Genomic DNA, 27297 nt, shown 5'->3' with positions numbered 1-27297 from the left:
CAATCGATAGAGGGCGGAGCTATCCCCGGCAAGGGGCGGGGCCGCCTCGAACCTGGAGAAGGCGGGGCTTCTGTTGACAGAGGGCGGGGCTTAGGCAGACTGGGGCGGGGCTTCTGTTGACAGAGGGGCGGGGCGGCTCCCTACCTCCCGCCGTGCGCCACTCAGGCGGGTAGAGGCCCGGGTCGAACCCTAGCTGAGCAGCGGGGGCCCGGATAGCGGAGCCAGGCGCGGAGAGGGGTGGGGGCGCGCGGAGGGCGCGCGCGCGGAGGGCCCCGCCTCGGCCGGCTCTTCCCTCCCCCTCCCCGCCCCCGGTCGGCCGCTGGGGCGCGCGCCTCGCCTCGCACCCCCACCCCGACCCTCCAAGCTCCGCGGGGCCCGCCGAGCCGCCGAGGCCGTGTGCCGGCCCGCTGAGCGGTTCCGGGGGTAGGGTTCACAGGTCAGAGTTGACTCCCTGAAAAGTGCAGCCGGTTTGAAATGCAAGATGGCGGCGGCGGGGCGCTGAGAGGCGCGGCGGCCCCTGCAGGTAGCGGCGCGAGCCGGCTCCGCGACAAGCGGGCCGGGGCACCCCGGGGCTGCGGGTGGGATCCGGCGGCGCGGAGCCCGCGGCGGGCGCGGCGGGCCGGACGGAGGAGGGCAGCCCCGGGGCAGAGACTCGGGGGCTGGGCGCTCGCCGCGGCGGGTGGCGGGGCGGACCGGCGCGGGGCGTCCGAGGGGGAGGGACCGGGCCTGCCTGGGCCGGGAGCCGCCGCCGGGGGACAGACCCTGCGCCGCCTTCGCGCTCCCGGGGTCTCTGCGGCCGTGGAAGGAGCTGGGGGTGGTCTCTGTAAGGGAAATTTCAGCCCGCCTGCTGAAACTGAGCAACTTGGGATTGTTGGGGGAGCGCAGACTGCTCTCCCTGGGGGCGGACGCCTTAGGGATGGAGGACCCCCGCAAGGTTGAGGGTCCTAGGGGAGGACCCCCGCGAGCTCTGCCCTGCGGGGCGTGTGGCCGCTTCGGGACTGTCTCCCTGAGAGTCAGGAGAGATTCTCTTGCTGGAGCTGGGCACCCTGGCATTGGGCTCGAAGCCCCGGGAAACCCTGGGTGGGGGGGAGGCCGTACCCCACTTCAGGGAAGCCTGGGCACCCACTTCGGGACCAGGACGTGCCCCGACTTTGGGGCAAGACTCAGAGTTGAGTCCTTAAGAATTCTGTTACGTTTTAGGGAAGCCCTGGGACTTCGGGAGAAGTTAATTAAAGAGAATGGAAATGTTCTCCGGCCCTTCCAGGAGGGAGACAGGGAGGCTGACCAGGGACTCCTCCAAACCTTAGGGCCTAAAGGGAGCAGTCTCCTCATGCTTGCGGGGAATGGAGGGCTGGGAAGGAGATGTGAGAGGACGGGGCTCTAAGGGCAGGAAAGAACCCTGGCGGATACCCTTTGCCTGTGTATTTACACCGAAGTTCTAGGTAAAGGGACTTGAAATTCTTTGTTTCAACACGTCTCTCCTCTGTGGGGAACAGTAAGGAAAGGGCAAAACCCCGGAGCAGGAAAAGCTTCCATTTGATATCCTTAGGTTGGGTTAGAGAAGGATCAAGCTATGGCAAGGCTTCAGTGGGAGACTCTGGGTAGGAGAATTGGGAAGCGGGAAAGGAGATGGATAGAGGAGGAATCTAGGGAAGAGGTTGGGCAGAGCGGGAATTCCACAGCGCTTTTCTGTCATTTCACTCCAGCTCTAAAGAAACACGGGAGGAGAGGCTAATCTTTGCACGGGGTGGGGGTCGGGGCATGTGTAAGGGCAGGCTAATTGATAGAGGATTTGTAATGTGATGAGGTTGGGGTTCCATGTAACTTAAAAGAAGCAGCAGTTCTCTTGGAGGTTAAGAGGATAGCAGAAAAGGGAAAATCACAGGATTGGGAAAGAGAGTGGTTTACAGTTAGGGAGGAAGAAGCTGCTTTCCCCCAGGAATAGTGACTGTTTGTTGGGTTGGCGTGTATGTGTGTCTGTACCTACAGAAGTGCACCTTTAGGTTTTTTGGTATTGGTCATTATTTCTCAGTCTTTGTCTGAAAGCTTCAACTGGTGTTATATGGAGCTACGTGAATTATTCTTGCTTCTGAAAAATTACCCTGAAAAAGTCGTTTGTTTTTATGCCAACAGTGAGGATGAACAGGGATTAATTCTAACAGGGATATTGGCCCTGTCTGGGCATAGAGTTTTTTATTTCTTAAGTAGCAATTCTGACTCTTGATTTTAAGCAAAAGAAATGTGAGTGCTGCCAAAGACAATAATGCGCTAACAGGATGTTAAAGAAAAAAAGGCTTTTGTGAATATTTTTTCCTCTTAGTTTTTCTCTCCTTGCTCTCTAAGCATTTCAGGGCTAAGCAGACTAATTTTATGCAAAATAAAATGTAAAATCTTGGGTCCTTTCAATATATAAGTGATAGCATTTCATTTACCAATGAATCTTTTCGTAGGAGAACCTTTTCAAATGCTTTATTTGGTGACCATGATTAAAATGAGAAAAAAAGAATTAAAGTAAGACTTGGGTAACTGATGACAGCTATGATTCATACAGATTTCTTGAACCATTCTAGTTTTTTTAAAGAGAACTTTAACGTCTTCGATGGAAATGTTTGGAAAAACACATTTCAAGTATAAACTAGTTTAGAGCTGCGCATTTGGAACATTATTATACATGTGTGCTGTTCTTTGGTTTCTGTAAAGTGTGCGTAGCTCTGGTTTTATATTCAGTTCTGAACAGATTAGGCTGCGTGAACTGGAGTGGCGTTGACGCCAGATGGTTTGAAAATATGCTAAGGCTGAAAACCTGACTGTGCGTGTGCTGGTGAGCACTCATTAGTGGATAGATGTCCTTCCCTTATAGCCAGCTTATTATTTCACTGGATTCAGAGGACAGTTTATGAATGATGTAGCAACTATTTGACCTTTAGTGACACTTGTTTTATAAGTTTTTTTTTCAATAAATGTGAATGAAATTTGACAATTATTTTATTAATGAACTTAATAGCATAGACGGCAGTTCATTTTGGAGAATATCTCTCTTTTGTATTATATTTCACATTAAAACTGAAAGGTGATGTTATGATGTATTATAAATTTTCTTTCTTGTAATGTTCATTGGGCACAAAAATGTGATCTTTGGGACTTAGTTTGCTTTAAATTATGCCTTTATACTTAAATGGAAGTACTCGTAAGATTACTAAAATGATTACAAACGTAGCTGAAGAAATAGCCTTTTTATGTACATTGCAGCATTGTGGATTTGGGCTCAAAAGACTATTTATTTGAATATTAACAGTGTTGAAAGTTCATTGCCTGAGCTAGTTTTTAATCTAATATCATAGTCAATAAATTCAGGGAGGCGTTTGGGAACATCTGTTTCACTGTTTATGGGAATAGCCAGTATAGCACATTCACTTTTACATCTCATTTTTTTCTAACTTAAAATCATTTTAAATCATTCGATGTAATTTCAAAAGTAAGTTAAATTACACTTCTTTGAAGGGAAAAAACTATGATACTAGCCATTGAATAATAGCCAGTGTTGCCATAATATTACTGAAATATTTTATTGTGTCCTTGTTGTTCTGATATGTTTGTAGTCGCCAGCAACCAGATTTACATGCCTGAAGCTGCTGATTTAGATTACTAATGTGGATATACTTTTGAGTTTTACATTTTGGAGATCTGTATTTTAGAGTCAATTTTTAAAGTAAATATGTAGTTGTCAAATTTTGGGCTCATCTGTTTTATTATATAATGTATATGGTTGAGGTGTCTCCTTTAACTTTTGAAGTTCACTCTCATCCTAAATGTTAGAAAGATACTTGGAATTAGAGAGAAGCGTTCTAATGTAATCCCAGTATCAGGACCTGACAAACCGCCGGGCAACCATGCTTGTCGTCCAGAAGTACTGAGGAGCTCTTCATCGCTCCTCTCGCTGCCTCGTGCCTTTGCATGTCTCGGCAGTTCTCCTCAAGAGACTCCCTTTCGGTAAAACATCTTGCAATTACTGTGTGATTTAAGAATGGATTCAAATAGGTTACCAATTTCCTACAATATTAATAATTCATTTTGGAAAATAACCGCCCCTCTTTGGCAGCTGTTTCCTAGCTTCTCTTCTAGTCTGCATCCTGTAGATGGATGACTAAGGAGTGGCTGAACAAGGAGATACCAGGAAATGAAATTGTAGAACCCCAGGCTGCAGAGATCACAGGCTGCGCGCTGGGCCTACCAGGAAAATGCTCTTTTGCTTTTCATGAAAATAGTGTAACTGTTCAGCCTAAGCTTTAACGTAACCTAGAAGTATTTTACTAAAGAACTGGTGTATTTGCATTATTTCTTGACTTAAAAGGGATCTTCATAAACTTGTATGTAATAGTAGCAGGAATCAAAGGATAAAGTATTGGAAGGAAATCATTTTCCTTAATATTCATTCACTGTGGTTTACAGAGTTTCAGCACTTAAAGAATAACGACAAAAACGTTTCAACCCTTCAAAAGCATTATTTACTGTTATTTAGTAAGAGAAGCAGTTATAGTTTTTATTAAATTTTCCTGATTGGTTTAACCACTCTAAGTAATATACCACATTTTTGGACACACATCTGAGTTTTCAGAGAATGCTTTTGAGTCTGATTGTACTGTTGAATGCTTCACGAGGCACTGACTGAGAGCCGTTGGTAGTAGCTTTCTTGCAAAAACAAACCAGTTAAACACCAGTCATTCTGTTGGATCCTGCATGTTTGGGGCAGAGGATCGCTAGTTTATTTGAGCAGTAGTGGCTTGTGGCCAGCCTTAATAATCTGCTCCGTTCCAATTAATACAAAGTGAATTAGGATACAAATATCAGTAGGTTTATGTATAAACACATACCTCCTCCTAACTCTTCATTTATCTAAGTTGTCTTTCAAAACTTTTGTGTGCTAATTTTTTAACAACTCCCAATTTCTTCATCTCAGCTGTCATATTACAGCCTGTATATATTTACCTTTGGAAAATTTTTATTGAAAATAGTATAATAGTGACTTGGCTGTTTGATATAATATAAATAGAATTTTTTAGAGTGTAGTTTTCAATTTTGTGTTTCTTACCAACATTGAATTTGTCATTTAGAGATTCTTTTAAAATTTCTGTGAGGAAATTCAAAATTACATTTATTTTTAAAAGCCAAGACATAAACTTTAAACTTTCCTAAGACTGAATCATATCTAGAATAATAAAGTGATATTACTTTTTTTGTAGGAGATGGCAGATAGATACTTTGGACCTGTTGGTAATGATGGCCTGAGCTAAACACCTCCTAATTTGAAGGGACACCCTTCCATGTCAAAGAAAATGCTGAGGAAGCTGTGGCAAGTATGTGTTTTGTTGTTTTGTTGTGGTAAAACTCAGATACTGAATGTGCCCATTTAGATGCCATGATACTATATTTGGCTAAAGTTTTAAAAGCTTTTCTTAAAAAAGCAGCAAATATATTCTTAACACTTTTTAAAGAAATGTACTTTCAAACTTTAAAAATATAGGAGTATTGGCTGCTTTAATTTTAAAGGAAACAGCATCATACTTCATAATAAATCTATGTGGTATATTTATAATTGATTTTTCAATTAATATTTGCTGAAATACGCTGTGTGTCAGGCACTGTACCAGGTGCTGTGGTAACTTGTAAACAAGACAAATGAAGGTCGCAAGGGCAGAGAACTTTAGTGTGGGGAAATTGACCTAGAAATTTTATTGGTTTTTTGCCTATATCCAGAAAAATGCTTGAGGACTTACAAGAACAATAAGTCAGAGAAGGGCAAAAATATATGATTTTACTCATATGTGGAAGACACACACATAGATAAGGAGAACAGATTAGTGGTTACAGAGGAGAAGTGGGTAGGAGGAGGATGAGGGCAAAGGGGCACATATGTACGGTGATAGATAAAAACTGGGCTGTTAGTGGTGAACATGATGCAGTCAATACAGAAACTCAAATATAGTGATGTACACCGGAAATTTACACAGTGTTGTAAGCCAAAATGACCCCAATAAAGTAATTTTTCAAAAGACCTCTAAGAACAATTCCTGAAAATATATTTTCAATATGTAGCCTACTAATAATCATTAATTATAATTATAAAAATTAGGATATTAATAATTAAATACTTTGATTTAGATTAAGCATATCAATAAGTATTTGAATGTATTTGTACATTATTACTTTTATATTTTATTTACCTGATATAAATTGGCTTTTATAAGAAGCATTAGATAACATACTATACTGTTTGAAATATTTATACTTTAGTCCAATAGTTATTTTAGATGATTCCAGAAAGCACTAGGAAAGATTCCATAACCATTAATGTGGTAGTTCACTTTCATTTTTAAAAAATTCATAAAGTCCTTACAAGTTGACATTACCAATACTAATTACTGTTCTCTTTCAAGGTGTTTTTAAAAATTGAATGATTATATCCTGAGTGAAATAGGTAACAGTTACTCTGTTTTATAAATGGGGAAGATAACGGACAGATGAATGGGTTTTCAGCCTCTCAGTGATAATCTCACTTGGAATCAGAATAGCATTCTCATGTTAGACTGTCTGTGAAAGACTTAACACACCTCCTTGAGAAGAGTAAGGGAAAACTATTTTTGGTATAAAATTGCTTTGGATCATACTCACAAACTTTAGTAACAAAGGAGATTTCATTATAGTGCTAGTTTATATGTCATCTCAATATGTTACATCCGTGCCAGCAGAAGATAGAAAACCAGGATGTTAGTGTCCTAGAGACCTTTCAAAAAGACACTTTACTCCTCAAATCTGGGGTCAGAGCTTTCCAGGAGAAATCTGTCCAGCTTGGATTCTCTTTTTAATCAATAGTGGCATTAAGAATGGCTCTCTCAGGTGGAAAAAAACAGGTAGAGGGGACAGAGTTTCTAAACCTTTAAGCCTTAATTAGCATCAGCAAAGGGATCTTCTGAAATTAGATTATCTTTGGCCACACTTTCTTAGATGCTTTCATTTTGATCACATTCACTCCTGTCTATATTCACCTTAATCCTTGAATTTTGATTGTTTTGAGACCATCTTGGCAATCTTCTTGAGATTTATCTCTTAGGCAGTAATTCTAGGTTACTGTCATTTTTAGAAACATTTGTTGTGGGTACAAATTTGGGTTGTCAGTTTCTCATTTAATTTTTTTTTTTTAAGAACTTGACTATTGGATATTTCTAAATATTTTTACATTTTAGCTTTGAAAATGCCTCAAGTATGTAAAGGCCAAAATGTTTTGTGTTTTTTTTTAATTAAAAAAAGTATCCTCTTGGACACTTTTCTTTTTTTTAGCATGGTAGTCTTTGTTTTCCTTTGACTCCATTATTCTTTGTTCCTACTGTTATTTCAGCCATTCTGTGATTTTGGTGGATTTGTAGCTCTTAGTTTGAATACAAACATGTAAAAATAAGTATTTTCAGCTGGCTAAACAGAACTCTGACTCAGAGAGAAGTGAAACTAAATAGAATACAGTCCTAAAACTTCTCAGTATAGGTATGAATACATATTCCAAAGAATTCTTAGTTTGTATATTTTAGCTACCCTAAATTAAAATTAAATTATAGTTATCTTCTAAGTGTTCTTATTTGACCCAGAATTGGTATAAAAAACAAAGCTTGTTTTTATGCACATAAAATCTTCCAAAATAACATGCTTTTGTGGCTAACTAGGCCAATAAACTTATCTGTTAATTATTTAATTTGAAGTACAAGACAGTGAAAAAAATAGAAGCTTGGAAATTCAGTGTAATTATGGTTCTGCTTAACTATAAAGTTTTTTAGACTTTTTTAAAGTACTAAGCATAGAATTTGAAACAATTCACTAACTTTTTATAGTATATTACCTTGAGAGCTTATTTTTTAATCTCTTTAAAAATCTCGACACCATTAAAGTATAGTTTTCTCATGGAACAGAGAAATAAGGATTCTAAGTTCAAATTTGCATTTGCTGTTTTTACAAGAACTATGCCCTTTTCTTTTAATTTCACTGCAGGACTAATTCTTTGAATGAATGTATCTCCTTTGTTTCATTTTTATGTAGTCCACAAATTTAGATATACACTATTCATACATGAGACTGGTTTGGTACAACAGAATTATAGATGTTGGTAAATATTTGTTGAACATTCATGCTATATTTTAATAAACAGAATGTTATATATTTGAGGATTTTTAATATTCTAATGACTAAGGTAATTTTATTGGTAAGGATTTGACCATTGAAAGTAGTCTCCTGTAAAGCAAGCACAGTTGCCCTTTGTAGCACCACTATAAATGAATGTTTAATGAGTGAAATGTATGTTATAATACACAATACAGATATAGTTTAAAGATTTTTTTTTCAGCAAATATCATTGGGACCTTGATAGGCACTGTTTGGGGCCCTGGGAATATAGTGGATAGCTAAACAGACATTCTTTCTGACCATGTAAAACTGCTCCAAATTTTCATACTGTGTTAAAATAAATTTTACTTTCATTAAATACTTTTCTGTATAGAAATTTTGTTGTAATTATTTTGATGAGTTAAGAATCATGAATTGATTAAGGAACATCCCACCCTCAGGAGAAAAACCAGGATGCAGATAGAACTATGGAAAGTGGGTTGGCCCAGATCTGCTCCCTGGAGATTGTGCTCTTGAGGGCTGTTAGGACCAGTCTGACTTCTCAGACCGCGGGGCAGCAGCTCCAAAAACTGTCTGGAAAACACCTGAATGCTATACACACTCAGGGATTCCTGCTCCCCCTGAGAAAACCTTTATGTAGCACATGTTTTTGCCTTAAAAATAGACAGTAAACTTTGTTTCCAGCTTGAGACAAATGACCATAGAAATATTTGTCTATTTGCAATTTTAAGGTCTTGAAACTATTGTTTGTTGTATTTTTTCTAATTTTTATTTTTTGCTGAGGAAGATTCACCCTGAGCCAACATCCACTGCCAATCTTCCTCTTTTTGTATGTGAGCCACCACCACAGCATGGTCACTGACAGACAAGTGGTGTAGGTCTTTGCCCGGGAACCAAACTGAGTGTACTGAACTTAACCACTAGGCCACCAGGGCTGGCCCATGTTTGTTATATTTTAAAATAAAGCAATGTTACAATAATACTAAAGAAAACTTTTAAATACCACCCCCATAATGTCATGTGAAAATTTCACTTTTTTATATTCTCATGTAGTCTTTGTCCACATGCATACATATTTTCCCATGGTTATTTTATAAGTAATATGCAAATTTTGCTCTGATTTTAAAAATTTAACAGTAAATGGATATTTTCCATATTCCTTAATTACTCTTTTGATTATCATTTTTAATGGCAGTATAACAATTAACTGATTTGATCAGTTTTTTAAAAAAATATTTCTTTACTGAAAAGTTAACTGAAAATAGTTTTCAAAAGTAATTATATTTACCGTGCTGGCTGCATTTAGAGCATAATTTTTTCTTTTATTTGGCAGACTTCACTTTAATTGTGTTTTAATTGCAGAGCACCTGGCTACTCAGTTGTGCAACTGAACTCTAACCTCTTTTACAGGTAAATAGTACAAGATTCCCCAAATTGATTTTGAGCCCTGTTTTTAGTTGACCTTCAAAAAGAGGATGAGATGCCTGTCAGCTAATAGTGATTTCTCTATGGCAATTTTCCTGTCCCAGCCCCATTGCGCTTTAATGACAAAAGGAGATGAATTGGAACCATACCATAGAAATTCTTATTCTCTATTTTTACCCCTTCTGCTTTTTCATTCAATTTGTGTGCCTTGTCAGCTGATTAAATTGCTTGAGAGAAAGAAAGGGAAAGAGAAAAAGAATACTACTAAATAAATGGTATTACTTCATCCCTCAAAAGAATTTTTCAGGGAAAGTTAGCATTTTTAATGGAAAATAGCATTAATTAGGCACCTACTGTTTATCAGAGTGTGTGAAGCATTTTTATTTGATCAGCTTCTGAGGTAGATACCACTATTCTTATTTTCTCCAGGGCAGCCTTCTCTGCTTCTTTTCTCGAAGCCTCCTGCAATGTGCTGATAGTGTTCCCGATACTTCCTCTCTCATTGTGTTGATCATAGTTATTCTAAGTAATTGCTTACTGCCTGTTTTCCTTGGTCGACTGCTAGTACCTGGCAGACCAGAGACAATCTGTCTTGGTCGCTGCTGTATCTCTAGTGCCTAACACAGTGCCTGGCACATGGTTGACATTCAGCAAACAGTTAGTGAGTGAATTTGTTGAATTGAAGAATCTTGGTTTTATAGGTGAGAAAACTGAAGTTGATATTGAGTAACTTTTCCAGTCACCTAACTACTAAGTGACAGAAGAGACTCCAAAAACCTATGGTTTTACCCTAAACCACAACGCCTCTGTGAATTTATTCCTTTGGGCTTGGATTTCTTCCTTCATAAAAATGGGACAATTGTACTGAGGTCTTTGCTTCCCCCAAATTAGGACTTTATAATAAGTACCCTGCGGATGCCTTTGTTTGTGCTTCGGTCTATTTTAGGCTATATACATTATAAAATTGAGCCATTGGACCAAATCTTGAGGCTTTTTTGGTAATTCTCAGTCTCCCTTTAGAAATATGTTAAATAATATACTCACTCTGGTTTTGTTAGCTAAATGTGAGCAGTTTGAGGAGTAAAGAGGAAAGAGTATTTCTCCAGCCTGTGTAGTTGGGTATAGAAGTAACCCGAGGTTGAGGTGATCTGTAATACCCAAGGTAATCAGATTTTTGGTCTTTTGCATTACTGAAGACTTTTTTTTGAAGTATCTCTTTTAAGTAGCTTATATTTATATTGCCAAGACCATGCTTTCAAAGGAAAAAGCACAATTGTGCATATACATCATTAGATTGTAATACAGCATGAGTATTTTGTAATTTTTATGACTTTAGCAAAAAAATTTGTTTTTAAAATTTGTTTATATCTGCTTAAATGCTTACGAACTGACCATTCTGAGCTAGTGAACTATATGGAAGAGAAATAAAAGTAATAATTTGGTAGCACATTCCTATTTTTATGCTAGATAAGATAAAAAATAAGTTTAACCCAAGAGCTAGAATAATAAAGGGAGCTTAGCTCCTCAAGTGTCTCTTCTGTATCTCTTATTGGTACTGGCTACTCTGTTCTACCCCTGCGTGCCCCAGTCCTGCCTAATACACTGAAATAACCTGAAAGGACACATTAAATTCTCTTTAGATTTGTTTTCAAATTTCATGGCTTGGCGGTGGGAAGCTGGGAAGGATTTCTGATAGAACTGATATATTGTCTTGAAAGTGTTTAATGTTTTTAAGGCAAAGGCTTTCAAACACATCTCAGAACCCATCAGAGGTGGAAGTAGGGATTGTGGGATCCATAGGATGGGGTCACGAAGTAGTTTAGCCTCTCTACTTCTCTAGCCAGACAGCTACTCTTTTATTGTTTAGCACTGGGGCCTCTCATAGAATTTTGTTTGAAGAAAGGGCTCCCCTGCTTACAGCAAAAAGTTTGAAACCACCACTTCAAGGAAAGGTAAAACTACCACTTCAAGGAAAGGTAAAACCCCCCTATCTTTGACTTTTGGTTATTAGTATACACCAATTAAATATAATCTCTCTGAGATTCTAGGAGAATAACAGTCACAAAATTGTTTACTCCCTGGCCTTTCACCAGTTCTCCTTCACTTTCAAAAACGTGGGTGCTCCTCATTTGCTACTCTGCCACTTACTTAAAGCTGTTTGAGGAATTCCCTGTTTCTAATGACAAAAAATGATCAAACAGCTATGCTGACTCTTGAATAAAACAGTGGCATCCCCTATTGAATTGAATAGGAGAGATTGCCTTACCTTAGCTTATATGATTTAGTTAAGAAATGGTTTTAAATTTCAGTGATTTCCTTATAGTCCCTTAGAAATCAAAGGAATTTTATAGAAAGAAAGAATGACACCTTTGATAGTTGGGATTTGGTCTATTGATTCTACTATTATTAGTAAGCCGATGCTCTTTATTTTATACTATGGGAAATCAGGGAACAAGGGACATTCAGTCCAACTTTCCATCTGTTGCTTGGATCCATCAAATGGATATGTAGTATGTATTTGAATAATCCTGGGGAGGGGGATCTTACCCCTTCGAAGGTAGGGCATTCTCTCTTTGGACAGCTGTTTCCTAAAAATGTTTCTCCCTTTACTGAGTCAATGCGTCTCCTCACAGAGACCTAGTTTTGCTTTATAATCTTTGAAGCAAACTTTTCCTCTTCAGTTCAGCTAGGAGAAGGATTATGCTGGTAAATAATAATTTGTGGTAGAGAATAAGTGAGACCACTTATTTTATTCATTTTCATTTCGTTTAGACTTCAGAAGCACACCAACTTTAACTGCTTTCACATCAACATTTTATTTTAAATATTTGGGGTACAACATTATTAAAATATATTTGTATAAACATAATTCACTTTTTCTTGATGATTTAAGGTCATTCTTGTAAATTTCAGTTAATGTTCTCTATGGTGATTCCCTCAGGGCAGGCTGAGTTTTGTAAAACTGTTTTTCTCTTCATTCTAGTTCAAGTTAATAAACATGTAGTGAGTCCCTACTTCCAGGCTTCTTGTATGCAAAGCAGATACAGAAATGAACGAGAAGTCAGCCCAAATAGCTCAGCTGGAAGAGTGTTAGATTGAAGAAATAAAGATTCTTCGTTCAATCCAGTTTCAGGAGCTTTGTTATATCTCAATAAAGCTATTACTTAAAAAAAAAAAGATTACCATCAACTATGAAGTCTTATTTAACATATTTTTTATTTTATAGTTTATTCTGTGAATTTCCAGTTATAACTAAATATACAAATATTTTCCTATGTATTCACCAATCTTATTAATAAACAGGTAGAATGATTAAAAAAAAACAGAGAGAGAGAGAAGAAAAAGAATGAGGCACACACCTGTAATAAGGAGACCAGGAGTGTGGATAGGTTGCAATTCAGAAATCTCACATTCCTCTGCCACAATATATGGAAGTGCTGGGCTGGAAAATAAACCTGGGAAGAGGTTAGGCCAAGTTAAATGGAGAAAGTGATCTATAGGACAGACAGAAAGATCATCACACCCAGTGCACAAACCAGTGTCCCGGCATAAGGGACGGCCTGCATTGAGTGTCCCTAGAACAGCAAAGTTTCTACTGATGCTGAAGCCTAAGGAAATAGGACTCAGGAGAGAGACGGCAGGAAGAAAGTGAGGTCAGGGTCAGCGTGTGAAGGGAACTACATAGCCTTAAGGAGTTTGGAGTATTCTTTCAGCCTTGGGTACCCATCATAAACTTTAAGTCAGGAGACTGATATGAGTAGATATATTTTATAAATTCTGGTAGCATGGTAGAGAATGATTAAGAATGTTTCTGAAACTTCGATCGTTCGTATCCCACCTTTGCTGCTTTTGCCATACTTGGGCATGCTTTTGGGATGATGAGGCAGACCAGTAGGAAGAAGAGGGCATAAGTGATGGGACTGAATTTCTTATACACTTAACAGCCATATGACTGAGTATATGTGACTGCTTTTTAGAGTTTTAAAGTTCCTCCCTTTTTAACAGATTATCATTTCACATTGATAATAGTGTGCCTGCCAAAGCAGTCTCTTTCCCCCACTTCCCTTCCAATATATAGCTGCCTGGAAATCCAAATAAACAAGTCTAGGGGCTGACCCATGAGGACAGGACATGCCCTTTAGTGAAATGGCTTGGAGACATCTATTTTGATCCTTAGAAGACTTGTTTCCTGGTTCTTGTCTTATTCTAGATCTTTATAACTGAGATATCCAACAACTTCATATAAGTGAAATATAACTGTAATTTGTTTAAAGATTACACTTTTCAAAAAGTGTAAAAGATCACTCATTTAAAAACATTTTACATTTATTTTAATGTAGGTGATTGGCGTTATACTTCAAAAATTTCAGCAGTTCAGCAGTATTTTATCTGCCAACAACAAGCTCTTTACTTGATTGCACCATGAAAAAGCTGCTAATGAGACTTGTTGAGCACAAAAATGGACTTGAAGAACCAAAAGCCATTGTTTTCAAATGAAGAATACTGAACAGTTTTAAGCCTCAATGTTTTTTAATAATCACCACTGAGATTTTCCCCATAACATCAGAATGGCAAGCAGGCGAAAATCAACAACACCCTGCATGGTCCTTGCCAGTGAACAAGATCCAGACCTCGAGTTGGTATCAGATTTGGATGAAGGTCCTCCTGTACTTACACCTGTAGAAAATACCAGAGCAGAGAGTATCTCAAGTGATGAAGAAGTTCATGAATCTGTGGATTCTGACAATCAGCAAAATAAAAAAGTTGAAGGTGGCTATGAATGTAAATATTGTACTTTTCAGACTCCAGATCTAAATATGTTTACTTTTCATGTGGATTCAGAACATCCCAATGTTGTGCTAAATTCATCCTATGTTTGTGTTGAATGCAATTTTCTTACCAAAAGGTATGATGCACTTTCTGAGCATAATCTGAAATACCACCCAGGAGAAGAGAATTTTAAGTTGACTATGGTGAAACGAAATAACCAGACAATCTTTGAACAAACAATAAATGATCTGACTTTTGATGGTAGTTTTGTTAAAGAGGAGAATTCAGAGCAAGGAGAATCTACAGAAGTTTCTTCTTCAGGAATATCTATCAGTAAAACTCCTATCATGAAAATGATGAAAAATAAAGTGGAGAACAAACGGATTACAGTTCATCATAACTCAGTTGAGGATGTCCCTGAAGAGAAGGAGAATGAAATCAAACCAGACTGTGAAGAAACTGTGGAAAATCCAAGTTCTTCAGCTTCTGAATCTACTACAAGTACTTCCGTTGTAAACAGAATACACCCAAATACTGCCAGCACGGTCGTGACCCCAGCAGCAGTTCTGCCTGGATTAGCACAGGTGATAACTGCCGTATCAGCTCAGCAAAATTCCAATTTGATCCCCAAAGTCTTAATCCCTGTTAATAGCATTCCTACCTACAATGCTGCATTGGATAACAACCCCCTTTTGCTTAACACCTACAACAAATTCCCTTATCCAACAATGTCAGAAATTACAGTTCTTTCTGCTCAAGCAAAATATACAGAGGAACAGATCAAAATATGGTTTTCAGCCCAACGTTTAAAGCATGGTGTTAGCTGGACTCCCGAGGAAGTAGAGGAGGCAAGAAGAAAACAATTCAATGGAACAGTACACACTGTACCTCAGACCATAACTGTTATTCCTACACACATTTCCACAGGGAGTAATGGTCTACCATCCATTTTACAGACATGCCAAATAGTTGGTCAGCCAGGTCTGGTCCTTACCCAAGTAGCTGGAGCAAACACCTTGCCGGTAACAGCACCGATAGCCTTGACAGTGGCAGGAGTTCCAAATCAAACGAATGTACAGAAAAGTCAGGTACCTGCTGCTCAGCCTGTTGCAGAGACAAAGCCAGCAACAGCAGCACTTCCAGCCTCCCAGCTTGTCAAGCATGAAACCACACTGGCAAACCCTGATTCATTTGGCATTCGGGCAAAAAAGACTAAAGAGCAACTGGCAGAACTAAAAGTGAGCTACCTTAAAAATCAGTTTCCCCACGATGCAGAAATTATCAGACTTATGAAAATCACAGGCCTGACTAAAGGAGAGATTAAAAAATGGTTCAGTGACACAAGGTACAACCAGAGAAATTCAAAGAGTAATCAGTGCTTACATCTCAACAATGATTCCTCTGCCACTATTATTATAGACTCCAGTGATGAAACCACAGAATCCCCGACTGTTGTTACTTCACAGCATAAACAATCCTGGAATCCTTTTCCCGACTTTACTCCCCAAAAGTTTAAAGAGAAGACTGCAGAGCAACTTCGTGCCCTTCAGGCAAGTTTTCTTAACAGCTCCGTACTTACAGACGAAGAATTAAATAGATTAAGAGCGCAAACCAAACTTACCAGAAGGGAAATTGATGCTTGGTTTACAGAGAAGAAGAAATCAAAAGCTTTAAAGGAAGAGAAAATGGAAATAGATGAAAGTAATGCAGGTAGTTCCAAAGAAGAAGCTGGAGAAACTTCTCCCGGAGATGAATCTGGTGCACCGAAGTCAGGGAGTACAGGCAAGATATGTAAAAAAACGCCAGAGCAGTTGCACATGCTTAAAAGCGCATTTGTCCGAACACAGTGGCCGTCACCAGAAGAGTATGACAAGTTGGCCGAAGAAAGCGGGCTGGCTAGAACAGACATAGTTAGTTGGTTTGGGGACACCCGTTATGCTTGGAAGAATGGAAACTTAAAATGGTACTACTACTACCAAAGTGCCAATTCAAGTAGTCTGAATGGTCTGTCTTCCCTTAGGAGAAGGGGGAGAGGGAGGCCCAAAGGGAGGGGAAGAGGAAGACCCCGAGGCCGGCCCAGAGGAGGCAAGAGAGTGAACAGCTGGGACAGGGGGCCGTCGCTCATCAAGTTTAAAACGGGAACTGCAATACTTAAGGACTATTATCTGAAGCACAAATTTCTCAATGAACAAGACCTTGATGAACTTGTCAACAGATCACATATGGGCTACGAGCAGGTCAGAGAGTGGTTTGCAGAAAGACAGAGGAGATCAGAGTTAGGTATAGAATTATTTGAGGAAAATGAGGAGGAAGATGAAGCTATTGATGATCAGGAAGAGGACGAGGAAGAAACAGATGACAGTGACACTTGGGAACCCCCACGACATGTGAAGCGGAAGCTTTCTAAATCAGATGACTGAAATGTAAGTTTTTAATCTAAGTGTGTATTCATCAACCACATACATTTATAACAGTCACCTGTAACTGTCATCTTTTGATAGTTTTTTTCTAAAACAGTTTTTCTTTTACCTAATAACAAGATTAGGTGCCACGAGTATAGCCAAGAGATATGTGGTCATCATGTGTAGTCTGATTATTATGATTACAATGTTTATTATGTAGAGTTTAATATTGCTTTAATTATTTTTTATTTGAAATGTTTTTTACTTTATTTTAAGGGAAAGTTACCCATTCTCTAAGAAGGGAGACTGGTGGGTAGGGGGACTTCCCAAATACTAAAGATAACTAAAATGTATTTCTTGCAAACCCTCTTCATGAAAGCTTCATTTTTTGCCTGGTTATGGAAAGAATTCAAAAACGAAAATTAAAAAGAAGGGGAAAAGTATACTGAAGGAAAGACCACAGGGGTGAGGATTGCTCAGTTTTAGGAAACTAGGTGAAAATGGGTGTCTTTTTTTATTCATTGTATTGCCCCCCAAACTACTAGATTTTTAACTGGAGTTTAAAATGCTTTATGTATTAAAATTATTCAATATTTTTTCTATTAAAAGCCAAAGTTCTGTTTTAGGCTTACATATAAATTCATGTTTGCGTAGGTGGCATCTGTTTTTGGAAACTGTGATATAAATTATTTCTGTCTTAGAGATCAAAAGGTAAATAACAGATTTGATAGTAAATTAACTCAACTGCCTGAAATGTCTTTTCATTCTTTGATATAAAACAAACCTGCTACCAGCAGAAATATTGTATTTAGTTAAAAATATATCTCTGTAATCATAAAAGTGCAAGTAAATATGCTTTCAATTTGAAAGATTTGGCATGCTCCTTAAATCTCACTTCTTTTCTAGATTGGATTAATTAAAATTTCACTGTAGTTGCAAATCAGATACCTGATTTGGAGTTAGAACTTCAATTCTTAATGCTTTTGGAATTCAATAGCATAGTTCTATTGTTTTTTATCCTCTGTTTTGGAGTGTTCCAGGATAAAAGTATCCTTTTTTGAAAATAATGATACTGTGTCATGAAATGTTTGTATGTCTACCAGTAGCGCAAGAGCATCATGTTCTCAGACGTTACTGCAAATGACTGTTTGAAATTAGTGTTTGAGAAGTGTAAGGGAGGAGAGGAGGCAGAGAGCCTCCTTATCATGTGAGCATGTTCACTTATTTCCTTAGCTTTTTGCATCTCTACCCCATCCTCTACCTTTATGCTGTCTTATTCTGTGCAGTATTTCCTTAATTCCCCCATGTCTTCCTCCCTGGTTTTATTTATTTTGTTTTAACAATTATTTATAGAGAGCTTAATATGTACCAGGCACTATTCTTATTGCTTAGCAATCATTTTCCGGGTTTTCTTTTCATCAACAATTTTTTTTCAGGCTGAAAAACAGATGAAATGAAAAATGCACCTATTTTAGAATAAATCTCACTCCAGGTTATAGAGCATAACGTATCATTGTACGTCCCAGGAAGTTAAACAGTTTTGTACAGCTTTAGCCTGAAGCGCAGCCTCCATTTCCCAATGTCAGAAATCTTCACGACAGGCTTTCTTCTGACCTAGATGCATACAGTATTTTTAACAGGGATTTTTTTTTTTATTGCTAAACACAAGAATGCACACTCAGCCAAGATTAAATCAACAAATTTGTTGCTGCAATGAATTGTTGTTGTTGTTGTAGTAACCTCTGCAGAGATTTTGTGGGGAACTACAGTCTTCTTAAAATAACATGAACTTTTCTGTACAGTTTAGTTTGACCTTACTTTAAGTCTGTGTGGGTAATTCTTACATATTAATACTGGAATGGATACTATGGTCAGAAACTCACACAAAGCCAGTTACCAAAAAACAGTATCATATATGTTATACATGCATTTTTGTGGTATGTATACAGGCATGTCTTACTTTTAAAATTTGCAGAAGTCTAAAATTATAAAACATTAATTAGCAAGTTATCATTGGATTCACAAAATAATTTTTCATGTTATAAAAGGATTCACCATAAATTTCCTCTAAATAGTTACTTCTCCATTTAATAGTTACTTCTCCAGTCAATTTACAAAAAAGAAAGTAACCAAAACCTTTCCGAAATAGTTATTGCAAAAAGTGAGATACATATATATCTTTTGCACAAGCCAGCCTTATATATAAATAGAAAAAAATATGTCTTTAGATTTCATAGTCTGTTTATTACAAATACTGACAATGAAATATATACTTCCTACTGATAATTTTTTATAAATTATTACATACAGGTCAAAAACGTCTATCAGCAAATCTGGTCTATGCAGAACAGATACATAGGAGTTGCACACAAAATCTAGTGCATTATGTAAGATGTATGTGGCAAGTGATCTCGGTGTTAATCGGCAAATACCGAGGATGTATTTCCTTGGCTAATTTATATCATTTTCATTTCTAAAGGTGGTAAACATTAGAATATGATTTTCTTTAAAATTTTAGTTTTTTATTATGTTTTTCTTTTATAGCTGCCGAAAACGTTGGAGGAGAATCAATTCTTCAACTCCAGATGCCTGATTTACTGTGAATGGGCCCATTCTTTGATGACACTGAAAACGTTTTGGGGCATACACATTCTCAAAAAATAGGATCCAATACCCAAAAGAAATGGAACTTAATGTTGTGCCAAAGTTAACTACTGCAGTGGCGGAAGTTCTGCAATGTAAATAGAACACTAATTAAAAACAACTTGTAAAAAGTCAAATTTTAATACAGGACATTTTTATTCTGCTATGATGGAGACATTCTGATTCTTAGACTTTCTGAGGGGGTTTAATGACCACTAGAGCTTGTCCTCATACTTTGTCCAGCTTAATACTGTCTATCTAGCAAGATGGGCCTTATTGCCTGTATTCTTTGATATGTAATTAAGCTTATAGCTTTGAGTGACCAAACATTTTACAGAGTAAAAATTGTTAGAAACAGGAAAAAGAAAAACCTGATTTGTTTCTATGTCTTATTTATCAGGCCCTGCACTAAGATTGAAAGTTGTGCATGGGCTTATACAGTTTCAATGTAAGTGAAAAAAAAAGCCTGTTGACACATGTTGGAACAATAAGATTTTCTGGTATTAGCCCTTAATGAGTGGATCTTTCACTGAACACATTCATGGATACCACTATGACACTTGTAATAATTTTGTTACTTTTTTCATTAGAAGCTGAATTTGCTTTTTATGAAACTGAAGAAAATCAATACTGAAGAAGGAAAAGAAACTGGCATAATAATTTGGATAGGGTGAAACTCTGAAATAAATATTGTACCAAAAATGTGAAAAAGAATCATGTAGTAAATATATACTTAGTGTTTTCTTACAATCATATGGAAATCAGAGATGTTTGTACAGGTGTCAGATCAGAATTTTCAAGAGTTATCTTTTGGTGAAATTCTACTTTGTGTAACAATTTCAGTGAATAGAGAAAAAATTCTGAACTGATACTAACGAGTTAAAAGTTAGCTTTTTGCTTCTGAATCACAGGAGTGTTAACTGTTAACTCTTGCCCTTTCAGGAGACCGAAAGCTCATCCTAACTTAGAAACTTTGTAAAGACCGGTGCTGTTCATTCATGTTGAGAAGGACCTTTTCTTTTGTGACTATAGGACGATTTTTCAATATGTGCTTTCTTCATAGAAGAAATGTTCAGTTTAATTAGCTTTGGATTTTAAAATGTTTTTCTGAATGACCAGAAGTAGTGGGCTTGGCCAGTTTATTCTATCTAATTTAATGAATAGTAAACATTAAGCTCTTGTTTTTACTTAAATGTTTGTCGGCTAATGAAAATGTTATGAAGAAGCCTTGAATATGCATGCTGCTTTCATTTTTATAAGCTTTTTATTTTTTAACTATAGCTTTATTAGCAGTTCCAAAATGCTGCAATTTAGCTGATTTCTTCACTCCGACAGCTGGCTTTGTGGGTGGCTTTTTCATACTACTGTTAACATTTTTTAAATGAAGCAATGTAAAGACTAACAATTTAATGCACTAAACTGTTCTTTCTTTTACACGTTTAAAAACTTCTTAAAGCACTCTGTATTATAATGATTAAATTGCTCCCTTTTTTAAACCATTGCTAATGTGGTCTGAGTTTTGTTTGACAATTTTAATGTTTTCAAAATTTGAAATGTCAAGTATTGGAAATGAAGCCTTTGAATATATTTATATTATGTTTCCCTTGCGATCTGTTAATTTTGTATAGCAGTCAATAACTGTTAGTAATTTTTCCCATCTCTTTTATACGCTTGGCACTTAATTCTGCTCTGATGTTGGCTAGCTTTTAAATATATTTATTTGACAGAGCAAAAGAACCCTCCTCTCCTGGTTGATGTGTCCTTGAATAGAAAATAAAAGTTAGCAGTGATTAGTAGTTTTCAGTGATTTCTTTTCCATGTTATTAACTGAGTTTTTAAAAAATTGTGGTAAACTATACATAACAAAATTGTCAATTATATACATTTTTAAGTGTACAATTCAATGGCATTAATTATATTCACAATGTTCGGCAACTGTCACCGTTTCCAAAACTTTTTCATCATCCCAAACAGACACTCTGTAACCATTCGGCAATAACTCCCCATTTCCCCTTCCCCCAGCCCTTGGTAACCTTCAATCTACATTGTGTTTCTATGAATTTGCCTATTCTTGATATTTCAAATAAGTTGAATAATACAATACCTGTCCTTCTGTGTCTAGCTTATTTCATTTAGCACAATGTTTTCAAAGTTCATCCATGTTGTAGCATATATCAGAACTTTGTTCCTTTTTATGGCTGAATAATATTTCAGTGTGTGTGCATACACCACATTTTGTTTATCTGTTCATCTGTTGATGGATGGACACTTGGGTTGTTTCCAGCTTTTAGCTAAAAAACATGCTGCAGTGAACACTGGCATACAAGTATCTGTTTGAGTCCCTATTTTCAGTTCTTTGGGGTATATACCTAGGGGTGGAACTGCTGAGTCATATGGTAATTCTATACTTAGCTTTTCGAGGAACCATCAAACTGTCTTCCACAGGGACAAAATGTTTTCCACAGCGTCTGTAACCATTTTACATTCCACCAGCAATGGACAAGTGTTCCAATTTCTCTGCATCCTCAGCAACACGTTTTATTTTCAGATTTTTAAATTATCATCACTCTCCCAGTAGGTGTGATATCTCATGGTGGTTTTGACTTGCGTTTCTCTAATGAGTAATGATGTCGCGCATCTTTTCATCTGGTTAGTGACCATTTGTATATCCTGTTTGGAGAAATGTCTATTCAAGTCCTTTGTCCAGTTTTTAATTGGGTTGCCTTTTTTTTGCTGAGTTTTAGGTGTTCATTATATGTTCTGGATGTTACACCCTTACCAGATACATCATTTGCAAATACAGGCAATTCCTGTTATTCACAGTTCCTGAATATGCAAATATGCCTAAAGTTTATTTGTAACCCCCAAATCAATATCCATGGCACTTTTGTGGTCGTTCACACACATGCACAAAGGTGGCAAAAAATTGGAGTTGCCCAATGTGCTCCTTCCCACTGAGGTCAAAAAAGGTGATGCTTTGCCTCTTGTTTCAGCTCTTATACTGTTTTTTTTGGTTTTTTGTAGGGTTTATTTATTTAGTTTTCCTTTCTTTTTTTGGTGAGGAAGATCATCCCTGAGCTAACATCTGAGGCAATCTTCCTTTATTTTGTATGTGGGATGCTGCCACAGCATGGTTTGATGAGCAGTGTGTAGGGCCTCACCCAGGAGCCAAACCCACAGACCCTGGGCTCCCAAAGCAGAGCACGTGAACTTAACTACTACGCCACAGAGCCAGCCCCTCTCGTGGTTAAGAAGCATCCCTTTTGTAGTCTGTGTAGTGCCATTTTTTAAGTATTTGAGCCTTTTTTGGTGATTTCACTGTTTAAAGTGATCCCTACGTGTAGTGCCAAAGTGCTGTTCCTAAATGCAAGAAGGCTGTGAGATGCCTGATGGAGAAACCACGTGTTAGATAAGCTGCATTCAGGCACGAGTTGTAGTGCTGTTGGCTGTGAGTTCCATGTTAATCAATCAAAAATATATATTAAATAAGGTATCTTTAAACATGAAACAGATGAGTCATGTATGTCATGTCCTATAGTTGGAATCATACAGTATACAGCCTTTTCTAATTGGCTTCGTTCACTTAGTAATATGCACTTAAGTTTCCTCCATGTCTTTTCATGGCTTCGTAGCTCATTTCATTTTAGCACTGAATAATATGCTATTGTCTGGATGTACCACAGTTTATCCATTCACATACTCAAAGACGTCTTGGTTGCTTCTAGGTCTTGGTAATTATGAAGAAAGCTACTATAAACATCCATTGAAGGTTTTCATGTGGACATAAGTTTTCAACTCCTTTGGGTAAATACTGAGGAGCAGGATTGCTGGACTGTATGCTAAAAGTATGTTTAATTCTGTAAGAAACTTCCAAACCATCTTCCAAAGTGGCTGTACCATTATGCATTCCCACCAGCAATGAAGGAGAGTTCCTGCTGCTCCACATTCTCATTAGCATTTGGTGTTGTCAGTTCTGGATTATGACCATTCTAATAGGTATGTAGTGGTATCTCGTTGTTTTAATTTGCATTTCCCTGATGGCATATGATATTGAGCATCTTTTCATGTGCTTATTTGCTGCCATCTGTATATCTTCTTTGATGAGGTGTCTGTTAAGGTCTTTGGCCCATTTTTTAATCAGGTTGTTTGTTTTCTTATTGTTGAGTTTTAAGAGCTCTTTCTATGTTTTGCATAACAGTTATTTATCAGATGTGTCTTTTGCAAATATTTTCACCCAGGCTGTGGCCTGTCTTCTCATCCTTTTGAAATTGTCTTTTACAGAGCAGAAGTTTTTAATTTTAATGAAGTCTAGCTTATGAATTATTTCTCTCATGGATCGTGCGTTTGGTGTTGTATCCAAGAAGTCATTGCCAAACCCAATTCTAGGAGTTTTATAGTTTCCTGTTTTACATTTAGATCTGTGAGCCATTTTGAGTTAATTTTTGTGAAGGGTGTAAGGTCCATGTCTGGATTCGCTTTTTTGCACATGGGTGTCTAGTCGTTCTAGCACTATTTGTTGAGTAGACTATCTTTAAATACAGCGTACCCTAGTGGAATGAAGTTCTCTTTCTTCTACACTTCCTTTGTGCTTTATATTTCTCTTAAAGGGCTTATTGCTTTCTGTCTTCTATTACATTCAGTCCCTTGTTCATTAACTGTATGTTTTACACAGTAAGTGCACAGTTGCTTTCATTGAAATAATATATGCATGTTATTCCTTCTGTCCGGCTTGTTCTTCTGATGTTGTCCCCACCACAGTTGTCACCTCCCCTTGAGGCCTCCCGTTTTTCTCTCCTGCCCTAGTTACTACTAGCTGCTTCCCCCATATCTACCCGACAGGTCTTGGTTTATGCCTTTATTCAGTACATGTCACAGCTGGCTCTGTTACTACATCTATTTCACTAGCTAAGAGCACTTTGAAGGCAGAAACCACATTTTTTTAAATCTTTTTTTTAAAGGTAACATTTACTGAACACTTACCGCGTGCCAAGCCCTAGGTTGAGAGAGTTCCATGATTTGTCTCGGTCCCCATGGACTGTCCATGAGGTAGATGCTATCATTACCCCCACTGTATAGATGAGGAAACAGGCTCACAAAGGTTCAAATTCACACACCTAGTAAGGGTTGGAGGAGTCAAACCTGAACAGTCTCTGGAGTGCTCATCCTTAACCATTGCCTCTAGTGCCTAGCCAGTGTCTTCACAAAATTGTTACTCAATAAATGTTAATAAAATTAAACTGAAGATTGCGAGTTTGGGAGCCAGGAGAGAAAAAAGCAGTGTCAGGCTGGTTGTGTACATAGCTGGTGTTGGCAGGCAGTGTTTGTCTTTGGGACAACAGCCTGTGATACTGGAATGAAATGATCTGAGCAAGACAGAGTACACTCCACAGCCCTCAGAAAATTTCATTTGGCTCAAGAGTTGCTGACCCAAATAAAAGGGCATTAAATTGAGTTTTGTAGAGGAAAATGGGGGTGCAGGGAGAGGCCAAAACTCAGCTACATAGTTAGATCATATGACAACGAAGGGAGTGACAGGAAAACAATGCAACCACCACACCACACACAATAAATGCTAGAAAACACAGCCAAGAAGCTAGTAAGATACAGTACTTGGAGTTTGGATCATTAGCTCATTCATTCCTTCAGTAAACACGTATTGAGCACGTGATCTGTTCTCTGCCTGGCTGCGCCCTCTCCTGTTTCAGGCCATGCAGCCAGCTCTTCCTCTTGCTCACTTGCTTGTTTCAGCACGATGGCTGCTTTCTGCTCCTCATTCTTGCAGTTTTTCAGAAGCTCTTGCTTCCGCCTGCCATGCTACCTCCAGATATCCCCTTTGCCAGCTCCTTCCCTCCATTCCAGGCTCAGCTCAGAGCTCACCTCTCAGAAGCACCTTCCCTACCTGAAGTAGTCTCTTCCTCAGACATCACCCTTCACATTTTCTTTATAGCACTTGCCATGGTTGAAAAGTACCCTGTTCATTTATTTACTTGTTTATTATTTTCCCACTAGAACTTAAGTTCCATGAGAGCAAGGATCTTGTTTGTCTTATTTATCACTGTATCCTCCACTCTGAAAACAGCCCTTGCCTTATAGCAGATAGTCAGTAAATTTTAGTTGAATCATGCCACAACTAGATGGACCCACAACTAAAATATACAGCTATGTACTGGGGGGATTTGGAGAGAAAAAGCAGAAAAACAAAAACGATTGCAACAGTTGTTAGATCAGGTGCCAATCTTTAAAAAAAAAAGAAATTTTAGTTGAATCAATGAATGGACTACCATAAAAGTTTATAGAGGGGCTGGCCCGTGGTTGAGTGGTTAAGTTTGCACGCTCCGCTTTGGCAGCCCAGGGTTTCACTGTTTTGGATCCTGGGTGCGGACATGGCACCGCTCATCAGGTCATGCTGAGGCGCCATCCCACATAGCATGACCAGAGACACTCACAACTAGAATATACAACTATGTACTGGGGGGCTTTGGGGAGAAGAAGAAGAAAAAAAAGCGATGGGCAACAGATGTTAGCTCAGGTGCCAATCTTTAAAGAAAAAAAAAGTTTACAGGATATAAGAAATGAGTGAACTCAATATGTTAATGTAAGTTGATAAATACCCATGAAAATTAGTGGGATGGAATTCATGCCAGTAATGGAACGGTATGCTTTGCTCAGGAGAAACAAAAAAGATGGACAAGGAGAAAAAGCAATATTTACAAATATCCAGAGAAGCTCAGAAAGGAAGCTCAGAGCAAAATTGCTTGGGTTAAAAAAGGAGAGAAAGATGCGATTTCATTATGGAAGGGGTTTTATAGGCTGCCAAGCTCTATTATTCTCTATCCTAGCACTTTGCCACAATCTGTAATTAAATATTTTGCTTGCTTACTTGTTTATCATCTGTCTTCCCCACCTTAATATAGGCTCCTTAAGAGCAGGGCCCATGAGTGGTGTATCCTTAGCACCTGGCACAGAGTAGACCCTCAATAATACAATGGGTTATGCACAGAATGCATAAATAAAAACTGTGTACCCAGTGTTGCCCCAGAGGAGTGTACAGTGTAGAGGGGAGAGGATTCATATGCAAAGAGACTAAAGGTTAACCCATTCAACAGTCTTGGAGTGAGGGCCCACTGGGGGCCAGACACTCTGCTCGGTGCTAGACAGAGATGAATGACCCAGTCCCTGCCAGAATGAGCTCACTGTCTCCTGGGGGTGATGGACAAGCAAGCACGGGACAAAAAAGTGAGCATGGACAAGAGCTGTATGGGACGAGAAGTGCCTTGTTAGAGAGAAGCATGTGGTACTGTGTGAACCCAGACTGGGGGATCAGGAAAGGCTTCTGAGGAGTCAGCCAGATGGAGGGCACTGGGAGGGGCCTTTCTGACAAAGGAACCAGAGCTGGGACCTGGTAAGGGCAATGAAGGTTGCAGGATGAAGGGAAGACTCGGGGGAGAATATGGAAGGCCGATGCCAGAGAGGGCCAGCCTGGCCGAGAGCAGGATTTGGCTAAGGGGATGGGGGAGGGAGAGGGCTAACACTTTTAGAGCGATGGACATGTTCATCATCTTGATGGGGGGAAGCTTTCACAGGTGCATACCTATGTCAAAACTCATCACTTTAAATGTGTGCAGTTTACTGTTTGTCAATTATACCTCCATAAAGTTGTAAAAACAGAAACACTAAAAAAATAATAAAACTGTATGAGTGAGCTTGGCAACAGGTTGCAGATGGCTTTGATTGCCTAGCTATGGAGGGTGTGGTTAGAAAGGTGTCAGGCTTTTTCAAAGCACCTCTAACACCTCCCTTGGAGCAGGGAGGAAAGCAGTAACCTCAGACACCCTTCCTTGAGGGCTGGACGCGAACTTCATCTGGCTGCCTCTTGCCTCACAGAAGGTCT

The 27297-nt window shown here is 38.5% G+C and overlaps 1 protein-coding gene across 4 annotated transcripts; it reads left to right on the top strand.

Moving 5' to 3' along the window:
* Nucleotides 1-234: 234 nt before the first annotated feature.
* Nucleotides 235-21515, top strand: ZHX1 (zinc fingers and homeoboxes 1). 4 transcript variants are annotated; one of them, XM_070481549.1, is made up of 5 exons: nt 305-523; nt 5241-5354; nt 9529-9576; nt 13932-16784; nt 19308-21515. In XM_070481549.1, exon 4 carries the CDS (start codon nt 14160-14162, stop codon nt 16779-16781), a length of 2622 nt encoding a protein of 873 aa, XP_070337650.1. In that variant the 5' UTR covers nt 305-523; nt 5241-5354; nt 9529-9576; nt 13932-14159; the 3' UTR covers nt 16782-16784; nt 19308-21515. The 4 variants fall into 4 exon arrangements, with proteins under 4 accessions (XP_044599710.1, XP_070337650.1, XP_070337653.1 ...); XM_070481552.1 differs by lacking the exons at nt 305-523; nt 9529-9576 and adding exons at nt 729-823; nt 3817-3990; XM_070481550.1 differs by lacking the exon at nt 305-523 and adding an exon at nt 3853-3990.
* Nucleotides 21516-27297: the final 5782 nt, after the last annotated feature.

This window comes from Equus asinus, chromosome 12, assembly GCF_041296235.1.
Source record: "Equus asinus isolate D_3611 breed Donkey chromosome 12, EquAss-T2T_v2, whole genome shotgun sequence".
Lineage (NCBI taxonomy): Eukaryota > Metazoa > Chordata > Mammalia > Perissodactyla > Equidae > Equus > Equus asinus.
This window is presented reverse-complemented; position numbering and strand designations above follow the sequence as displayed.

Bases quoted from the DNA above. Each gene is read 5' to 3' on its own strand.
- ZHX1 (XM_044743775.2), top strand. From the start codon at position 14,160: ATGGCAAGCAGGCGAAAATCAACAACACCCTGCATGGTCCTTGCCAGT.